This window comes from Gadus morhua, chromosome 22 (genome assembly GCF_902167405.1).
Source record: "Gadus morhua chromosome 22, gadMor3.0, whole genome shotgun sequence".
In the NCBI taxonomy this organism is placed as follows: domain Eukaryota; kingdom Metazoa; phylum Chordata; class Actinopteri; order Gadiformes; family Gadidae; genus Gadus; species Gadus morhua.
The window spans coordinates 12,184,420-12,205,611 of NC_044069.1; the positions used below are offsets into that span (position 1 = coordinate 12,184,420).

At 45.4% G+C, this 21,192-nt stretch overlaps 1 protein-coding gene across 5 annotated transcripts in view; it reads right to left on the bottom strand.

The window, feature by feature from the left end:
* Positions 1-4,801: 4,801 nt before the first annotated feature.
* LOC115536215 (myocyte-specific enhancer factor 2D homolog) overlaps positions 4,802-21,192 on the bottom strand; it is an 18,424-nt gene continuing 2,033 nt past the window's right edge. Inside the window, exons 2-13 of one of the 5 annotated variants that reach the window (XM_030347967.1) lie at positions 18,479-18,823; positions 16,716-16,919; positions 16,268-16,405; positions 15,953-16,169; positions 14,730-14,786; positions 14,031-14,212; positions 13,354-13,383; positions 12,057-12,186; positions 11,509-11,695; positions 10,185-10,253; positions 9,471-9,521; positions 4,802-8,837 (exon numbers count right to left, since the gene is read on the bottom strand). In XM_030347967.1, the coding sequence (XP_030203827.1) occupies positions 8,345-8,837; positions 9,471-9,521; positions 10,185-10,253; positions 11,509-11,695; positions 12,057-12,186; positions 13,354-13,383; positions 14,031-14,212; positions 14,730-14,786; positions 15,953-16,169; positions 16,268-16,405; positions 16,716-16,919; positions 18,479-18,532 (1,812 nt within the window). In that variant the 5' untranslated portion in view covers positions 18,533-18,823 and the 3' untranslated portion in view covers positions 4,802-8,344. The remainder of the gene's footprint in view (positions 8,838-9,470; positions 9,522-10,184; positions 10,254-11,508; positions 11,696-12,056; positions 12,187-13,353; positions 13,384-14,030; positions 14,213-14,729; positions 14,787-15,952; positions 16,170-16,267; positions 16,406-16,715; positions 16,920-18,478; positions 18,824-21,192) is intronic. The other 4 variants (XM_030347969.1, XM_030347968.1, XM_030347970.1 and 1 more) reach the window with 4 other exon arrangements.

Sequence of the window (21,192 nt, forward strand, 5' to 3'; positions counted from 1 at the left end):
TTTGGATTGGTTCCATGTTTTGTTTTATGTTAACACTATTCAACATCCCCACAGCACACTTTCCACTGCCCATATACATAGGCTAGTCGAAAGAATTGTGTGTTTGGTCAGTAGTTCAGTTGGTTGGTCACATATGTTGGTTTGCTGTTCAGGTTTGGTTTGTTGCATTTTGTTTGGGTATTTCCAACATGGTAAAGATGGTTTGTTGTTCCCAGTATTTGTTTTGTCTGTCTGGGTAAGTTTCCTCCGTTCTGGCTCGGTCGGTCCTTGTGATTTTGGTACTGGTTTTCTGTCCAAACCATATAATCGCACATTTTCTAATCTTCCATACGCTACACTAATCCCTTTACAGATTTCATGATACTTACTTTATTCTAATAAATAACTTTATCCCTTATCATGTGTGGATCCCGATCTTTGCTCTGACCCGAGCCTCGTCTTAATGCAGCCAAGGAGATGGAAGAGCGTTATGAATAATTATTAGATGATTGTGTTGTACAATGAAAGACAGTAAAGATTCAATATGAATGGCAAAATAAGGATGGGATTTTATTTGAACAATAAAATATGTGTTGGGCAAATTATAGAGAGGCTGAGATTATAGATTTCATATTCAAAAGGCGAAGGGGTGAAAAAATGTAAGAAATATATTTAAGAAATATAGGCCTACTCAAAGCCCAAATCATTGATATCATACCCTATCCAATAATAAAGAAATTTGAATTTGAATGGTAACAATTCCGTTAAGTCCTCGTCCTCGTTTTGAACGTCTCACTCATGGCAGATCAGTGTGTTCTTTCTGATTAGCTCTTAATTTAGATCACCTGTCACGCACCCCTTTATTAAAGGTGAACACAATGGGTTTGGTTTACTTTTCGCATCGGCCTGTGTCAATCGAGGTTGAGTTTAGTAAGGGTTGAAAGTTTTCGATCTAGATTGCAGATCACTATTGTCACTTTATACAAACTGAAAGTATGCGTTGTTGCGTGTTTGTTTTTGTGGGCATTTGACTGAACAGCCCAGACAAATATTGCTACCAACATGGCACTTCGAAACAGACCACCGCAGTGAGTAAAAGTTATTTTCCTTTATTAATTGTTGACGTTTTTGGGCTGTCTCCTCAGACACAAGCCATCAGTATCCCTGCTCTTTGCACCTTGACATGCATGTCGCCGCTGTTTGTTAACTTAGCTTTGCTGATTTGTATCTTGCGATGTGTGTGTGTTTTTCTTAACAGGTGTTAGATGACTGACAAGATCTATGGGGGGGCCCCCTTTGGGCCCCCCCATACCAACTTAGTCTTCAAAGGAATGTAGTGCCATGGGACTCCAGTGTCTTCAAAACATCCTCGGAATACATGTGTATGAAGGGTCCACCGAAGGGTTGATCTGGAAGCCACCACGGTCCACGCAGTAATCTGCTGCGTGGGCCGTAGTGGCTTCCAGAGCCATCTTTCGGTCTTGGTCAGGATTTGTTACAGTTGCCCTTCAATGTAGCAGGCTACGGGTTTCTGAAGAAGCCTGCTTTACGTAGCATTGGAGTACAAATATTGTGCAAAATTCTCATGTAATTGCACTAGCACTAGTAACCTGTAGATTAGCTTAGTTGAACGTCATTCCGTGCTGTCTCTGTCAAATGTGTGGCTTACTTTAAGTCCACAAGGCCCTCTGGTAAACCACGTTGGAACACCCCTGGACAAGGTGATTAGTCACTGGGTGTGTGCTAAATTTTTGTTCCATTTTTCACTAGTTGGTTAATGTTTGGTAGAATTGTTTGGATGCTAGCGACGTGATGGCGTATGTACAAGAGCCTACCGTGGCCAGGCCACAGTTGCGACGGCCACGGCCAGATGGCCTAGTGTGAGTGCAACCTTGATTGCATTTGTATACTGTTTACCATTGGATGTTTATGCAATTTGGCTTAATTCATCCGCAGTAAAGCTGCATTTGACTATTCCAGGGTCGTTTTGTACAGGCTTTCAATTGACCATGTTGACTAGTTTGTGGGAAGTTTTTTTTTTTTTATCCTTGCTTGCAATCCAACGGTTGTGACCACTTATGCAACTGGGCTGTGAACCTTGCAATTCTAGCTGCATATTTGTACACGCAAGCTTGTCCATTTTTTATCGCCATCCTAACACTAGCTTCAGCATTTCCTTGTAGGCCATTAGCTGACTTGTGTATTGGAGCGATGATTTGGGTATTTAAAGATGCTTAAAAACCTAAAATAAAGCAAAATGCGTGTCTGGTGTGCAAGAGCCAATTTGTTGGCTTGCACTAGTCGAGGAGTTGCCGTAGGTCGTAAGCCATCTGGAGGTTGTGGCAATGGAGGCTTGTGGTAGATCTGCCATCCAAGAAAGGTTAATTCTTCTGAAGCATGATTAATAGTTTAGTAAATTGAATCTATTAATATAGAACTATAAAATCCAAGACTGCAGCCAGTAACTTGGATCGCAATATGTGGAAAGTATTAGTCTTCATTTGTAACAACAGAATAATTAACACGACTAACTGGGTTTCTTCCATTTTCTAACTAGGGGGGACTTGACTGTTGAGTCTACTGGATTAATCAGTAGGGGTACTTTGCCCAACAGATTTGATGGCATGACTACAGGGTGACAAAGACAATTATTCCCTGCCTATCAAAAGAGACTTCTAAAACATATCTGCTAGAACAGTTCCTATACTTTTTGTATAATTTGGTCATGCTGCAAATTTGGTTTCTGTAGTTGCTCCATATTTAGTTCTTTGACAGCCTCACCTGCTAGAAAAGTCTATTCAAATCGGCTAAATATAATGAACTAAATTAATAGCCATGAAATGTTGTCACTCATACTAATGGCAAATACCCTCTTTCAGTTGGTGGTTCAACACTGATGTCTCTCTAGGCTTGAGGGAGAGCTCACAAGTAAATTACACGAATGTCCTGGAGCAATTGGGAATACACTTTTATTTAGTCTACCTGACCAGGGACATCTTTGAACTATAGGTCACCTAACCCAAACTTTTCACTCTTGTTAGGTTGTCCTTTTCTCTTGTTTTAACCCGAAAGGGCTGAAATATCAACATTTCAGGTATTCTGTTTGGATAATGTGCAAAACTTGTGGCTTCACTATTAAAAAAAATTAACAAATGTATTTTTCTTAATGTGGTTAAACTATTTAAAGACTTGTATGCAAAATATTTCTGCTCAATTTGTGGTCAATGAAACTGTGAAATTTTTTAATTTGATAAAACACAACTATGGGTTAAAGGTATTTGCTTTGGGCATCTTTTGATATTTTTAGAATCTAGCTCCATTGCCGTTAGAAATGGTGTCTCCCAGTACTGCAAAGTGCTTCCACAAGTTTAAAATAGAATGGGCAGAAAAGGAACTGCCAACTAAATCTATTTAACATGGGTAGAAAGTTTCCATGGAAGCTCTTGGCTGCTGGTTCCCAACACAGCTCCACTGTTAGCCTGTGACCTTGCGTTTAACTTTTTTGACTTTTGGTGACTTTCACAAAAGAGAAATGAACTGGTTAATACAATAAACAAGACATTTCATGGTACCATTTTGAACTGTTTGTGGATATTGCATTAAATCCATAGAACTTTTTGGGGTTCCCCCTTCTTGGTGGCCGTGTGAGCGGGGACTCGAACCTGAGTCTCCAGGGCGTTAACCAACAGCCCGTACCGCTGCACCAACCATAGAATGTTCGGAGGTCGTACTTGACTTTACCATTCACATGATAGAGAAATAAGATGTATCCAATAAGGTACCTCTTGAACCCTGGTTCTGAGCAGGGAACCTGAACCTACATAGTGTCTGAAAGCTCATCATGAAGGTCAGCTTCTTATTGGCCGTGCGTGCGGGGACTCGAACCTGCACCTGCAGAGTGTTAACCCACAGCCCTTACCGCCACACCACCAAGACGCAGATCATGATGTTTTGGAGGTTATACTTGACTTTACAATTCACACAGTCTAGAAATAAGAGGTATCCATTAAGGTACTTACTCCATCAGGGGACTTACTGCAGCTGGATACTATTGTATGGGGGCGCTATTTAACTAAACTGGCTCTTACAATGAAGCAAACAAATCCTCTCAAATAGACCATTTACATCCAGCAGTGATGGTCTGAGATGCCTTGCAGCGGCGTATTCATCATCCTACACGTTCAGCAGTTACAGCCTTTTACCATCGGTGATGGTTGGTCATTGCAGTGGAGAATCCCACACTATGATAACTTAAAATTAGTACTCATTCTTCCCAATTCAGATGGGAATCATGCCAGGGCAGTACCATGAGATTTTAAGTGACCACAGGGAGTGGATTAATCCTGGAACAAATCTCGATTGAAATGCACAACGATTTAAAAATGTAGGATACGATACAATTATACATTCAAATTTGCTCTCTATAGGTTAAATGTGTACTATTACATCAAGCTTTTTCTAACAAACATTCTTGGTTGATATCGGGCTGGGACTACTTCCAACAGAGTGTTTGGTGTGGCTTTAAGGCGATGTTTGAGTCATATTTAATTAAAGGAGAACCCAAACCGTTGACCCGCCTTTTAACTATTTAAAGTACCAGATCAGCCAATAAAGAGGTTACGTATGCAACCATATATTAACCTAGAGGGAGTCATTTAATGCAATGCGTTCTGCAAGTGGTGCTGCGGTTTGGTTTTCCTTTAAAGGAGTGGAGGTATAATACTGTAAAACGTCATTAAGAAATACACAAAGTGGTCTTTGTCAAGAACACAGAGTAGACAAAAAATTGATTTAGAACACATCAGTTTGATATTTCACGGTAGACTATTAAACAAACAGGTTTTAATAAATTCCATTACACCAGTGAATAAAACACAGTTTAAATCCATTTCACTCAGTTTGTCTATTTAATATATAAAATACGGTAAAACATACGCAAAAAGGATAAGGTTTCAAGGGACTTGGATACTTTGGTACAACAAACACTTTTTTTGTAAAAGCGGTATAGAATTTTAATAACATATCAGTGCATACTTTGTATATGAAAATATACACAATTGTATATCATTCTCAAAAAACAACAAAAAAAAAAGAAATATTCCTTTACAACAAAACCCAAAGCAGACTAGCTCAACACAATATATTAGCTATAAATTTCATCTTTAGTATTCATATGCTACATTTTCTGAGTTTTTCTATAACTCAAATGTGATGCATGTCCTTTATCATACTGTAACACAACTTGTCATTACTCGAATCCCATGCATGATGTTTTTCCATTTTTATTTGTTGGATTACTAATTTCGGTTGTTTGCCCTGTTCTATAAATATATTCTTTATCTTAATTCAAATTGCAGCATTTAACTGGTATTTCCTTCATTGCATTTGATAATACCACAAGAATTGATCGTGCAATTTCAGCAAGTTGTTTCAAAAAGGAAACCAGTACTTTATGTTTATGAATCTGATAATGTAAAAAAAGTATAATTAGGCTATCCTAAACCAAAAATAGCACTCAAATAAAAGCTCCAATATATTATCATAAAAGACAATGGAACTGTCACCAGCACAAATTAACAATCCAAAAATAGTGAGATTTTCAAAACATTGTACACAACAAGAAACGGGTGCAGGTTATTCCTTTCTCATACAGATTGTCTCGAGACTACATTGCTAGATTGGACACAGGACCTCTTTATACATGAACATATCCCGCAGAGAGCCGATTTCTGAAGCCTATTCATGTGGTGCCACATATTTCAGTCTATCACCAGTTCCTGTAAAACTAGAAGACAAACATAGTGTGTTTTGGGGGGTTTAACAAGACAGAGGTGATTAAAAAGTAAGTGGGTGTATGAAGCACGTCGTCCCCATATGAGGAATGACATCATGGAGCATTATGTCTACCTGTCCCGGCTGAAGAGAACACCTGATTCCTAGTAGGCCGCTGATTGGTCGATACTAAGCGGTTCCGTCAGATCATTGGACAAGACTTCAATTAAAAACCTCCCACCGTGTCGTGACATGCACAAATATAACATGACTTAAACGTTAGCTCCTTATGACAACCTCCACAATGCCAAAACATCACTAATATGTACACTATATTGAACTGGTGTGAGTGGGTTTGTTCATTTTATCTTTTTGGGATGTGTGTGTGTGTGTGTGTGTGTGTGTGTGTGTGTGTGTGTGTGTGTGTGTGTGTGTGTGTGTATAAACGCATACACAAAACATCCACGTCCATAACTGCAGTCAAAACGATGTGTGTGGGCAAGTCTTTTTTACGGATACGACACGCTCCACATGTGCCAATCTCATGCTCTTCTGCGTGAAAAGGCGTAATCTAGAAAAGTCCCATGTAAAATAGTTTCACTGGTTATTATAATCAGATATAATTTAATAAGGTACAACACAAAGTATGCTTTTTTTCTCTCCTCTCTCTCTCTCTCCCTCTTTAGGAAATACTAGAAGCCAGTGACTCGAGATCATCCAAATTCATGGTGGTTATAATAAAGTATCGTGTTACTTTTTGACTTTGATTTTTTTTTTTGCATGTGGCATAATGAATAATAATAACAACAATATAATGACACCACAATCAAGGCCTCTGTGTGTGAGAGACGGAGAAGTGCACACACCATCAACACTAGCATATAAAAGGTTACTGAAACCAATTCAATTCACCAGCCCTACCTAGTGGTGCGTTACCCCTGCACCAAAAACAAGTTTCAATTCACACACTCATATATGCAAACAGATCCACTGAGAATCAACACATTGCTTGTTTTTAGGGGTATCTAGCAAAGTCTATGCAAATATATTCATATGTACATACACGTCGCCCAAGCTGAAGAGCTAATTCACTTATGCTGCCAAACTGAAGCTGTAGAAATATAGAAAATGACATTTTTCCTTCCTGTTTTTAGTTTTTTTCTTTTTTTAAACCACCGACGTAGGAGAACTAGAGTGGACTAAGAGCTAAATAGAACACCAAGGCTTTTTTTGGATATATAAGGAGTGATTTTTATACAAAGTCATAATCCCTACCTCTTGACAACTAACAGACCTTCAAAAAACTGATTTCAAAATACCAACAGAACAAGTACACTTGGACTGAGGGGATCTAATACTTTCCCTAGTGAACGCCCCCTTCAGCTCAAACATCTCATGCTAGGCGTGTTTGTTTTGTTTTTCCCGGTTAACTGGATGGCGTCTCCACCCGGTACCAAACAGTGTGACCACTTGGACGTCTTCTGCAACAAATATATGGCGCAGAAGGAGAGCGGGAGGGCAGATAAAAAAGAAAGAAAGAAAGTCTTCTTCTATGGTTCTATGTAGTAGCGTTAGTCCTGGCCGTGGACGAGCGATATATTCGTTAGTGTCTCTGCACCGGAACGAGAGGCATTTGGCATCCGTGAGGTGGTTGATATTGGCACTCGGTGAGGACGCGTCGGAGGCGCCCGTAGCCTTGGCTGCTAGCGGGCTTACCACAAGAAATGCCGCTTGGAGGGTGTGTGAGCGCCCCCCGATGGGAGACGGGGGGTAATCGTGGCAGGCCGACTGAAAAAACCCGAACTATTCTCACTCTGCAGCCTTGCTCGGCTCCCTCTCTCCCTCTCTCCCTCCCTCCCTCCCTCCCTCTCCCTCGTCTAAGTGCGTGTCACTGCGCTGGTTCTTCCCATTAAAAAACACGTGTGCCAGAGCTAAAAGTCGTTTTTCCAAAGCGGCGCTTGGAAGTGATACAACTGGAAGAACACAGACGGTGTGCGTGGGAACATGGCACTGGGCAGTTCGGTGAGCTTCCCGTGATGCGGACCCCCCCCCCACCACCACCACCACCACCACCACCGTCCCATCGGAGTACGTGACGGCAATTACGTGGACCGTGCTGGCTGAAGACACCCCACTGAGACACCGCTCCACAACCACTTATACTCTAATCCACGCTCCTAGATGAGGGATTTTTTCCAGTCCATTTCTCAACATTTGCAATTAAGTATTCGACAGTAATATTCAGTTCTACTGAAAGAAACGACTACGTGTGAAAGGTGGGTGGGTGCATTGGGGTCAGCAGGTTTCGCAGTCCCTTACTCTATATCCAATGCCCTGCCTCGGAGAGACGGGGGGGGGGGGCTGCCACGTCTCCTGCCCCACACCAATTGACGGTTGCCCAGAGACAGGGGAGTCTGGGGGGGCAGTGGCGGAGAGGACGGAGTGGGTACAATTCTGGACAGAGGCTAAATGTGTGATGGGAGGGGGAGGGGTAATAAGTGAAGGAGGGTGTGGCTTAAGACAGGGGTGTGTCTTGCGGGTGGTGCAAAGTGTCTTCAAGGGCGTGCAGATCATAATCCAACCCCCCACTGCTCTATGTGACCCAGGCATCCAGCCTCATGCGCTTGATGTTACCCCCTTCCTGCTCCTGCTCGCTCTGCGCCCTCAGCAGCTCCGCCGATTGCCCGAAGTCGGGGGGCGGGGCCCGGCCGGCGTTCCCTGCGCCGCCGCCCGCCGCCGTGCCTTCGCCTCCCCCTCCCCCGCCCCCAGCCCCTGCGGCGGCGGCGGCGGCGGCGGCAGCAGGGTCATCGCGGTCGCTGCCCTCGTAGGAGCTGGCGTTGCTGCTGACGCTGTCGGCGGGGGAGCGCCCCGTGGGCGGCTCCAGGCAGAGCAGCGAGCCCGGGTACTGGGGCGGGGCCGACAGGATGGAGGTGGAGGAGGTGGAGGAGGAGGAGGCGGAGGTGGAGGCGGGGGGAGGGCAGGGCGTGCTGCGGTCGCGGCCGGGCGAGACGGGCTCGGACTTGATGCTCACCCCGGAGGCGGTGTTGACGGTCAGCATGGCGCCCTGCGGTATGTGGGAGACGGGCCTGTGGGGGGCGACAGGAAGAGGGAGGAAGATGGACACAAAGGGAGCAGTTGTCAGCGGGTTATTAGATAGAGGAGAGAAACATAACAGCTGTCACTCGTGTCAGACAACAACCGGGACCACGTTACTTGGCAACAGCAGCGACAACAATAATTACAAAGACAAGACCCGGGGCAACAATTCAACTCATTCCAAGCAGTTAGCGAGTGTAGAGCCTACAACGCATCGTCGCCAATGCTCCCACATAAAAACAACAACTCAATAACAGGCCAGAAAGCGTGAAATGGTTTGGATGACTGCAGTGATTTGCCATGAGTCAGCAACAAAAAAAAACTGCAAACATAACAAATCAGTCAATCAATCAATCAATCAATCAATCAATCAATCAATCATCCTGTCTTGGAGTAGAACCCGGCAGACGGAACAGGAACTATGCCACGTCTTTTTCTCTCTGACTGCAAGACAGATTTCCAATCATGCTGAGGAGAGGGGGGCCGGTGTATGAGTGTGTAGTGTCGTGTGTGCACGTGTGCGCGTGTTGAGTGTGGCTGTGTGTGTGTGTGGTGACGATTGGCAGCAACGAAAGCACACAGACACACGGGGTGAAGACAGGTAGTGTAGTGGTGTACAGTACCGGCCCAACCACTCATCTCTACCCAACAGCAGGTTGGACGGAGAGCCAATGCTGTGAGGAGGAAAAGGAGAAGGTTGGAGGCCAGAAACCAAAACAAACCAAAATGGAGGAAGAGGTCAAAAGGTAGAAGGCGTGGGATGAGGAGGAGGAGGAGGAGGAGGAGGAGGAGGAGGCTGAGAGAACGACATCATTGCAAAGGCTCTTGCAACAATGTGTTACAACAAGCTTGTGATGGCATACGTCTACAGGTGTTGTAGTCAAACTTCCCAGTTCATATATGCCAGCATATAAGATGTATTGTAAACTGCAATCCACAACAAATACCGAATAAAGAAGAACAACGTTTTACAACGTTAGTTGGTGGGGCTAATATAAAAAATATTAATATTTATGCCGTTTTTAACAATAGCCCAATCAAAAATAAGTGTTCGATTTTTTTCTATTCTATAACAACGCCTTACCTTTTCATATGAGGCTTAAATTAATAAATACAATTGATGTTTTTCAAATTAAGGTTCTTAATATGCGCTTCAACATCCAGAATTCCATGTAATCCTGCAAACGTCAACTTGTGAACGTGTTTCATTGTTCTCCCAATGGAGGAAACACCTTTTACTAAAGGATCTGCAAGCTTACAAAAAGCCCACACACTCGCTCTCTCTCTCTCTCTCTCTCTCTCCCTCTTCTCTCTCTCTGTCTCTCGTGGCTGTTCACCTCAGATTTGCTGCCAGAGACGAGACCTGGCTGGACAGCTCGCTGCTCTGCTTGTCCATACCCCACATGCTGTGGACAAGAGGGAGACAAACACACTTTCAAGAGGCCGCCCAGCGCCAGATCATGCTGCCGTTTGGTCCTACTGATGTGTGCAACGTAACCTGCCTATTCTTCAGCCCCCCAGGGCAAGGGAGGGGGGGTTCTGGGAATAAGCCCCAGTGTCCAAGCTCTATCAGTAGCATAGCCATTACATATTCCTACACGTAACCGTTTCTCTTTGTTGCCATTGCTACAGATTCCTGCGCTCCATTCTGGAAACTTAAATGTGTGGTTGCTCCAATATTGATCGGATGCCTCGGCTCTCGAGTCTTCTCAGACTCACTTGGAAGTCAAGTGTCAGCGTCTGCCTTGGGACCAACAACAAATGTTAATGCATGGTTTAGGAATGTTGCTAATTGAGCTACAGTGTGCTTACGGTACACACCGCACGTTGTGTGTAGTGTGGAATGTAAGGAATAAACCACGACCGGTTGAGCTGAAAGCCATTAACGTGCCAGCCCAAAGTGGTTTATTCCGCTTGAACCACAGTAACCAACCATCAGTAGATGTGAGTTGCATGTATCCAATATTTCTTATCGACTTAATCAGCTGTTATGTTAAAATAACCATCCACAACGCTTTGAGTGCATAGATTGTTTTGCATTGTAAAGGAATGATCTGGTCAAAGGTTGAATCTGTAGCAAATTGTGAAGGGGGGTCCCAATATTAAAATATATAATGCAATCTCTATGAATGTTATTGACAAATCAGCATGAAATATTCAACAATGCTGTGGTATAAATACATATAACCTGTGTGTAATTACGAAGAATGTGCCCAACCACTGTGTACTGTAGTCAAAGAACTCCATGATCTCTCATCGTCTATACTGTCCTACACTCCAGCTTTAGTTTAATTTTAAAGACAACATATTTGCACTCTTCCCCACGTCATTGCACTCTACCTGCTGAGCACAGTTGCAGGCGAAGGGATGATATCAAAGTGAGAAGGTGAGGATGTTAGTTAGAGACCAATTCACTTAATCCTCTTCTGTGAATTGCTAGCTTGGCATAGAGGAGGATTCATGGCATGATCCACAATGCTCTGTACATTGTGGTTTTTGCAGAGTAAAATACGTTTAGCAGAGTTAACGACAAGTTGATTACTGAGTTAATGTATGAATAAAGAGGCTGTTTAGCTGGGCACAGGCCATGGATGACAGATTACAGTAAAAATAAGAAAACAGCCTGCAAGGAGGAAGAAGGGACAACAACATTAAGCTTACACCAGGTTGCTGAGTGACGCAAGACTCAGCTGCTGCTGCTGTTGCTGTTGCTGCTGCTGCTGCTGCTGTTGTTGTGGTTGTTGCTGGGATACAGTCTGCTGTTGCCAGGTCACGTTAGTGGGCAGCAGACCGCCAGGTGAGGCCAGGGCATGCAGAGCCGTGATGTCAGCACTCGTCAGCTGGTATTCTGAGAGAGAGTGGTCGAGAGTGATTAAGAAAAAGAGAGAAAAAGTAAAAGAAAGAGAGAAGGCCAGAAAGGTTTGAGGTCATTGGGATCTGCCAATTTGAATCACGATAGAGATCAATGATGGGGAATCCTAGAGAAAGCGCTTGCTGTGCCAAATATTACAGTCAGGTCAAAACATATTCCAACATAATAAATAACGACTCCATAAAACCAGAACTTTTGGCCAAACAAGGGGGAGAGGCGAGGGGTTTCTGACTGTGGGAGTGTGTGTGTGTGTGTGTGTGTGTGTGTGTGTGTGTGTGTGTGTGTGTGTGTGTGTGTGTGTGTGTGTGTTTCCCCCCTTTCATTTGCTCCATCTCACCTGTGTTGTACGCGGTGGGCATGGCGGAGAAGGGCATACCCTGGGCCAGCAGGCTGGGCGTTGCCACGGAGACCACGGGCGTGGTGAGGGTCTGGGCCAGTTGGGCCCCCGCGGCTAGCCGCTGGGCGTTCTGCCGGGGGTGGGGGGGGGGAGAGAGCACAGCGGGGTAAGAATGGGGGTGTCAGTCGCAGCATCGCTGAGCACAGAACCCGCGGCCACGGTAATGGGAACCAGGATGAGTTCGATGCACTTGCTCTGCGGGGGGACTTGATGGCACGGTTGAGGTTGGACGCCATGGGGAGCACGGTGAACAGGGCAGGAGAGTCAGGAGCACCTCCCGACGTCATGCATGGTCGATTTAATGTACACTGCCCAGTGGAGGCCCTGCCCTTCAAGAGCAACCAAACGCAAAGAATCCCACCACAGGTATAGAGGTAAAGTTCTGCTGGAACGGTTAAAGGTGGGAGCAAGTGACGCCATTTTTATCCAATCAAAGAGCATATATTCATCCCCTTGGATTGGTGCTACTGTGGTTGGATTTCAGCATTTGATATTTCTTTAAAAAGGCAAATCACATTAAAGGCAATTCCCATCAAAGCCAACAGATATATTCTCCCAGAATCTAAAAGCGTATGCACTTTTATGTTGTTATGTTGTGAATTAACCATAACCTCACAAGGACTGAGGGTAATTATCGGGAGAAGAGATGACATTGACTGACAGTAAAATGCCTTTAATGTGACTTCAGCTAGGTCTCATGTGATTTGGTGGTTGGTGGAGATGAGACTCAGTGCGGGTTGCTAGTTAACAAGGGACATGCTTTGCGCTTTAAAAATAATAAATGAATACAGAAACATTCCTTCCATGCCTGATGCCGTCGAGAATGGTAACAAGGCAACATCTCCAAATGAAGACGTTTCAGTTAGGCACAATCAACCAGGGAGTTTCTTGACTGTTTTTCCCCCCATCAACGAATTGCAACAAAAACAAGTTTTCTTTTTGTTTTCGATCACACGGGGATGATACTAAGATCCATGACCATGCCGGAAAAAATATCAACCACCAGTTTTGTACAGCATGCATCCACGTGAACAGAACCACTGACCCCCCCCCCCCCCCCCCCCCCCCCCCCCGATCAAGACCAACCCAGAGAAAGGTCAGTGGACATATCAATCCCAATTTTCTCAGGCATGTGTGGGGAGGGGTGATTTAACACTGAGCTAATGAGTGGGGGTTGCGTTGAATGGCCATCGAGTCATGCGGAAGAAAATACAAAAATGACGCTGAGAAGATTCACCTCGTTCACCAATTCCAGCTCATCCTCTGTCTGCAAAGAGCAGCAATAGAGAGGGTCACATCTCTGAACCTGGTGCACAGTACCTTAAGCTGACGCTAATGCTAAAGCTTATGCTAATTCTAACATGAATGCTAAAGGGAACACCGAACATCAGTAGGGCGACATCACGTAAGGCGGGTCATTACTGGACCAACGCTAACAGCGTCCTGTTCACACATGGAGCAGAGCGTGGTAGGATTGAGTGCAGGTTCATCAGTGCTCTGCAGAGCATCGCTGGGTGGTAGAACCTGCTCCAGATCAGGGACTAGAAACACAAAACCACCCCCGTCTGTAAACACGGCAAGGCTATCCTTCCACCAATTCAGAAAAACGATTATTTTTTTGTAGAAACATAAAGATTAAATTAAAAACGTAGAAATGTACATTGATATGTTTGTACCATGTTGCCAATTCATGGGTTTGGGACATAATTAACCACATTTGCATCTCTAAAGCAGCATTACAATTAATCAAAAGAAAGCCAATACAAATATCTTTGATTTATGTTTGTATGAGCCACTCGGTTTCCCCCAACACACATGGGATCCAGCTGGTTCTTACTGTGCTGTTAAAGGAAGCTAAACTGTGTGGCTGTGTGTCAGATGGGGGAGGTTGCTTCCTGGTCGGGTCTATCTTACCATCTGCATGAGGCTCTTCCCACCCTGTGAGGTGATGACTCGCAGGTCTGGCTTGCGGCTATTCACTATCTGGGGGCTAGGGGGCGGCGGCGAGGACTTGGCCGGAACTACTTTCCCCAGACTGTTGCCGTTGGAGACGGTGAGGAGGCCCGGGGAGGCCCTGGCACTGTTGTATCCGTTAGCTGGATGAGAGCAAGAAAGGTTTCATCATTGACTTGCCCTCGTACAAGAAATATGCAAAAAATAAATATATGTGAACTAAGGGGACATGTGTGAAATTAATATAAAGATATATTTTTACAAAATATTGGAATGTGCATGAACAAAATGTTCAAAAGACCAACAGTGAGTAAGTGTTGCTGTCTCTGCCAGTGGAGATAGTTTGCGCCCAAAGGATCACACACCTCTTTGTGTAAACGTTGTAAACAAGAACGGCATGTGACGAGTGTTATGTGCAGTTTCCTTTCTGTTACTGTTCAGCTCATTATGTCAACATTACACCAACTTGACCATGATTGTTCCAACACAAAATAGTGTTTTTGACATAATTGCAAGCTTATATGCAGTGTTTTTTATTACCGATGCCAATCCAAACAGTTACACTTATATGGATCTGCGATATTGACGAGCACCTCAGAGGAATTTTGATCATTGTTGTTAACATATCTGAGCTAAAACAGGGATTTCAGTAATACTTACGGACTGGACTTGGACATCCGCCGTTAGAATTGTTGGGATCCCCTCCTAGAAGAGCTCCTGTTAGAAAACAAATGATTCACACTTAATAAGGCGCAGTGTGTGGGATATAGTGGCATCTTGCAACCAACTAAATACTACCCCCCCCCCCCCCCACCTACTGATGTCCTCTTCTATGGCAGCATCGAGCAGCCAAGTGCAAACCTACAAGGTTCATAAATTGAATTAACTTATTTAGTCTGTAAAACTATAGGTCATAGCTTAGAAGTGAGATAGCAATCCTAAAATTTGATTAGAAAGCGTCCTCTCTGTGATCTGTTCTGGGCTACTTTAGAAGCATAGTGGTGCAACAGAGCAAGTCAACAAAGAGAAAGGTACGGACAACGTTAATGAAATCCATCGATCAGACTTCAGAAATGTCCAGGTCACTTTAAGCTACAAGCCTGATAAAGGGTTACGTATTGCAACTTTAAGGTGAGGCAATTCTTTAAGCTTAATCGAGGCTTCTAAATGAATTATCGAAGACTAATTATAAAAGGTAATTACATGGTGGTTAGTATTTCCCATTTTGGTAATCAAGCAATTCATTTCTTTGCAATATGCAAATAATTGCAAAGCATATCACTCCATGAGAATATTAAATATACACATTTGATATAGAGCAACACATCTCAAGGATACCTCTAGGTGATTCGAGAAGCGCTCTGGATCTAATGCTCAGCCTTGACTCATTGTGGTTGCCACCAGACATGTCAAGTGAAGTTAAATTCACTTTTGGAAAAAAGGTCACTACGGATTTAAAACGGCAACATTACATCACTCATGAATAACTACATCAACAGATCATCCTCCAACTTCTGGTCCCTATGTGAGCTACAGCACAGGCAAAATGTTGCAAATTAACACGCTATTTTTAGCTCCTCATTCCACCGTCCAAGCCCGTCGATACGAAGCAGAAATGCGTCCATTTCCCCCCTGATGAAGACGATCGTGAGGTTATCTCACATTGGGGGGTGATTAGACAGTACAATGAGGCGCCCGGGCTTTAGCTCAAAGTGACGGGCCGGGATTTTATGGATTGATCGCAGTGGCTCAGCGAAGGTTCAATTATTGGAAGTGTGTGAAAGCGTTGCAGGTAGGCTGGTCAATGTGCCATTATCCGTTAGGCCTGATTAGGCCGTCCCTCAAGCGCATGCTGAGGAATCTCATTTGCCCCCGTGGCTCACCTGCGCTGGCCGGTCGCTGTGGCAACCCCGGAGACACCGTGTTCCTTTGGAGCGTCGGTTGCTGTGGCGACAGGAGGTGCGTGTCGGAGAGAGTGGAGGAGGTCACATAGGACGTGGTCACCAGGGTGTTACCCGGGTTACTGAACTGCAGTGGGCTCTGATTGGACGCCTGGACTGTCACGGGCATGGAGAATGAGGGGGCAGTCGCCGTCGACTGCTGTAGAAAGGCAGAGAAACGACAGACGTTTTAGAGTGAAACACAGCGGCAGACATGGGAGTGTTAAGGTTGGGACTGGGGCCTGAGGCGGGACTCACTCCGTAGCGCTTGAAGAGGATGTCCAGGTCTTCGGTAGTCTTACGATACTTGTCATCGTTCAAGGGACTCTGATCGATGGAGTCTTCCCCGTCGGGCTCGGGGCTGTCGCAACCATTGAAGCCCTTCTTCCGCAGAGTCTGAGAGGGCGAGGAAGAGGTTTAACCAAAGGGAGGAGGAGGAGGAGGAGGCCAGGAACGTGCTCATGCATGCCATTTGCGTTATGTGCGGCGAGCACAGCGCAGCGTACGTGACCCGTTGGAACAACACAGCACACAGCGTAGCCTCTAATGAACCTGGTCAAACTAAGCCTAGCACCCGAAAAAGACCCCTGCCGCTTTGAACCCATTCTGATTGAATGGATACGCAGGCCTTGTTAAAAAAACACTTCTCTGTGGTCAAAGCATGGTTGACCAGCTGGCCCTTAATGAAATCAAACGCGGGGCTCACCTCGATGATGTCGGCGTTGGTGCGGCTCTCGTGCGGCTCGTTGTACTCTGTGTATTTGAGCAGGACCTTGTCCATGTCGGTGCTGGCGTACTGGAACAGCTTGTTGGAGTGGTTGAAGATGATGAGGGCGATCTCACAGTCGCACAGCACGCTCAGCTCGTACGCCTTCTTCATCAGGCCAAACTTCCGCTTGGTGAACGTCACCTGGGGGTACGGCACACGACATTTATACACAATACTAACACATTTCTGACCCGTGGCCCCTCAAAGCGCCACACATTCATCCATTCATACACACATTCACACATCGATGGAGTTAGCACGTCGGGAGCAGTAAGGGTCAGGCTTCTTGCTTGGGGATACCTCGAAGCTTGGCAAGGGATGCCGGGGATCGAACCAGCAACCGGCTCTACCGTCTGAGCCACTTAAATTTATTTTGTTTATGCACAAGTGCCCTACACAAGTATAGTGAGTCAGTCACACTGCCTGGGGGAAGGGCTGGCCTCCAGCACCTACAGCAGAGGCCTCACTCCTCAGTCTTGCTGTTAGTCTAGATGCTCTCCATGGCACATGTGTAGACGATATGAAGCCAACCCTACCATTGGTCAGCCCCTGCTCCCTGTCCACTCCTTGCAGGAGCAATTTATCAAATGGGGATCTCGCCTAAACAGGATGGCGGTAGGTGGCAGTGAAAAGCACTCAAACATGGAGAAGGAAAAGAATTGTTGATTTTGGTGACCACAGCGACGGATCCTTGTCATAAACAGCAAACGGTCTCCATAGCAACTGATATCCGGCGAACAAGCCCATGATTCCATAAGTAGAAGAAGTAATGCAGATTAACCCCTGCATGTTCAAGAGAAAGTGATTTGCTTAAGATCTTTGGGATGATCTTTCGGAGGAGAGGATTTTTTTTACACATCGTCAGCCTATATAGAATAAAGCAATACCTTTATATGTTTAAAACAGAGCCTCTAGCAGCCAATGGCTTGTGGGGAGCTTATTCAGAGAACCCCATGTAATTTGTGGATATATTATGCAAGAATCGTTAATTGTGTGTGTCCCAATCTTTGTCCTCAGCTCTGACTTGGTTACCCCTTTAAAAGGCACACACAGTCGTCATAGTTGTGCCGCGGGTTGGGGTCTCCTCAAATGTTTTCCCAAGTGGTTTAATAGCCTCAAGCAGATTTATAATCCCCTTCAGCAACATTGATGGCCAGAGAGCCTCTTTACCCCACTGGCGGCCGATCAATGCTGAAGGTCTAAGCAGCGATCTGCAGGAAGAGGAATAAGAAAGAGGAGCGAGCATGACTTTTAAAGTCATCATTAAAGGGTGCGGTACCAGCAGTCGATGGGCTCTTAAGATCTCGATCGTCTGCTAATTCCTGGCCCCGGTTCTGCTTAAGCCTGGAGCTCGTTAGCGGCCTGATGAGAGTGTGTTTGGCTTCAGAGTCACTTAGTTATGAGTGCATTCACACATCATAGAGCTACATGATGTGAAGCTCCTCTTGGTGGATGATCAGAGACTCCTGAGTTTCCTTCACTGTCTCGCCTTCTGGCCCTCCAGGAAGCCATGCTATCCAGCTGGGCCGCCTCACACATGGCCTACTATGACCCTCCGCGATTTAGATAAGACAAAATGCTCTTTTGATTCAGGGCGGTATGTGTGGTGTGGTGTTACTACTACTGTGGTGCAACTAACTAGTAAATGTCCATATTTGACCGACAGCGGTGATGTGTACCGCACAAGACTCTCATCTCACCTGCTTGTTCCTCTCATCCGTGATCCGCTGGATCTGGATCTTTTTCCTTCCCATGGTGCCTTGGGACAGCGGAAACGGACGGCCGCGTCAGTCAAGAAGAGAACGGCCCCTCGGTGGGTGTGACCTACGACCTCTTACTCTTGCACAGATAGCCCCAGACACGGTCATGCATGCCACTGAAGGAACTCTGACACACACAAACACCCACACGCGCACACACTCAAACGTTGGGTTTGGTGGAGTGGACGACGCTCAGTTCATCGTTTGCTCAGTAGGGACAAAGGTGGCCAATTGCCCCCCCCCCCCTCCCACTGTTGCCGTGGTACGACAGACGTCACTCTCCTCCTATGGTCGGGAGACACAGACACAGGGAGACAGAGACAGAGAGGTTAGACAACATTTCTCTTCCCCGTGATCGGCCACACAAACAATCGATGTGAAACCACTATGTGTGGAGGGAAGGAGGGGGAATCCCAGGGTCATGTACGCCGTATTTTATTCGTTGAGTGAGCCAGCCGGAGACTATGATGAAGTAACCTGTGAATCATCGACATATTCAAACGCTTACAGCCCGAAAGCTGCTTATCACGTGCGCTGTGCACCGGCCAGCGACTACACTGCGAAGGACCCGTCATGTCGCTGGAGAATAAAGGAATAATAACAACAACGGCAACAGGCATTCAAGGCTTTTCTGTTCCTCCCCGTGGACGTCATGAACACAATACCCAAAGGGACAGGATATTCGTTATGAAGAGATCAGGGATCAGTTAACTGATTGCAGCTGTGGAACAAGAGGGAGTAACTGCTGCTTACATTTTGTTTCATCTGGGGTTTCGTGTGCACGGTAGTGTGACATGCACACACTCTATAAGGGTGACTGACAAGGGTGTGAGTGAGGATACTCAGACGCTCATCTCAGAACTAGGCACCACTCAAGGCGCCACATTGACATTTCACTTTTATAACCCCATTTGCATCCACTCAAACTAACACACAATCTGGAAGTATAGAATAAGTTTAATATAACGTATATATGAAAAACAGTGCATTGGTTTGGATGGTCTGCATGGTTCTCTCCTGATACTACAACCCTTCTCACACAACCCTTGAGTCATACATACCCCCCCCACCCCCCGCCATATTAATCGATTATGTTTGAGAGGGTTATAAGATATTAACAGACTGTTATTGCCGTCCACTCAGTAAGCCTCGACAGGGCGATGTTCACAGGAAACCGTTCCTTTCCATGTGAATCTGACCACAGCGGGGCAACGCCATGGGGGTTCATCCTTGTGGCGCTCTGCCTACTGCCCCCTGTACGGCTGCTCCCTCGTTACAGTAATGACACGGTCTCTCTCTCCCCCCCCCCCCCCAAGGCGCTGATGGCTCAATTAAGAGCTGGCTGGAGGTCTGATTGAGGGCCAGGATAATGAGCTTGAACTCTGGATCCGGCCGGCTCCTTCTCCCTCTGTGGCAGTAAGAGAGAGTAACCTAGAGAGCAACCCAGAGAGGCTGGGAGAGTTAGTCCTTATAGTGAACCCGGGACTCTGGACTGAGGCTCGGTTGGACCATATACCAGTATAGTGACCTGGGCCATACCAGTATAGTGACCTTGGCAATATAGTGACCTGGGCCATACCAGTATAGTGACCTTGGCAATATAGTGACCTCGGCCATACCAGTATAGTGACCTGGGCCATACCAATATAGTGACCTGGGCCATACCAATATAGTGACGTGGGCTATACCAATAGTGATCTGGGCCATACTAATATAGTGATCTGGGGATGGCCATGCTAATATAGTGGCCTTGGCAAAAGAATAGTCCCCTGGGCCCTACGAATAAGTCACCTGGGCCAGCTCTGCGTTATAACCTTTGGTGGGGTTGATGTCACACCGATAAAGGACATGGTGCTTCGCTGAAATCACTCCAGGAATCCCTTCTGCGATGGATGAATATTCTTTTGATGGAAAGAAAAATAAGGGGCCGAGGGTGGGCATCTGTCCCTTTTGGAAAGTGTAATTAGTGGCAGTGACCTTTAGCAGATTCTGCCTCGGCCAATGGAACGCTCATAAGATGAATGGAGGGTGCCTAGCAGGAGATAGCCCGGCCAAAGCCCCACGGACGAGGGGCGTGTCTAATGGGTTCACCATGCACTGGGAACATGGATCCATGATCATGTCAACACAATGACTTGTACCTATACGTACCTAAAACAAAAACCTGCAGACAATGAAGCAGGGGGTGTAATGACACGGCCATGTTTGTTATTACATGTGTTGATCTAGCTTACATGTTCTAGGCTAATATTTCACAATGCGTTGGCAAAACCAGTTTCCATAGCATTCGAAGATTAGAGCAACTGAGTAACCAAACACTATAGTGAAAGACTCAGGTTGTAAATGGTGATTGCCTTTTCTAATTAGCTAGGATGAGGCCAGATAAACCAAATGTGTTACTAGAAAATATCAGGATTAGCAAAAATGTCAACAGTACAGAACCTTGTGCTGGCCAACAATAACCAACTCATTGCCATGGGGCTTCATTGAATTTAACTACACAGAGATCCAAATAATGCTTATTTATAGCAACTTTTACAGGTTTTACATTAAAGAAAGGGTTCTAAGCCTCACAGTGATAGATGAAATGAAATTAAATGAAAGGCGCATATGGTCTCTCAGACTCTCAAAAGGAGAATTTGTCATTCCAACAA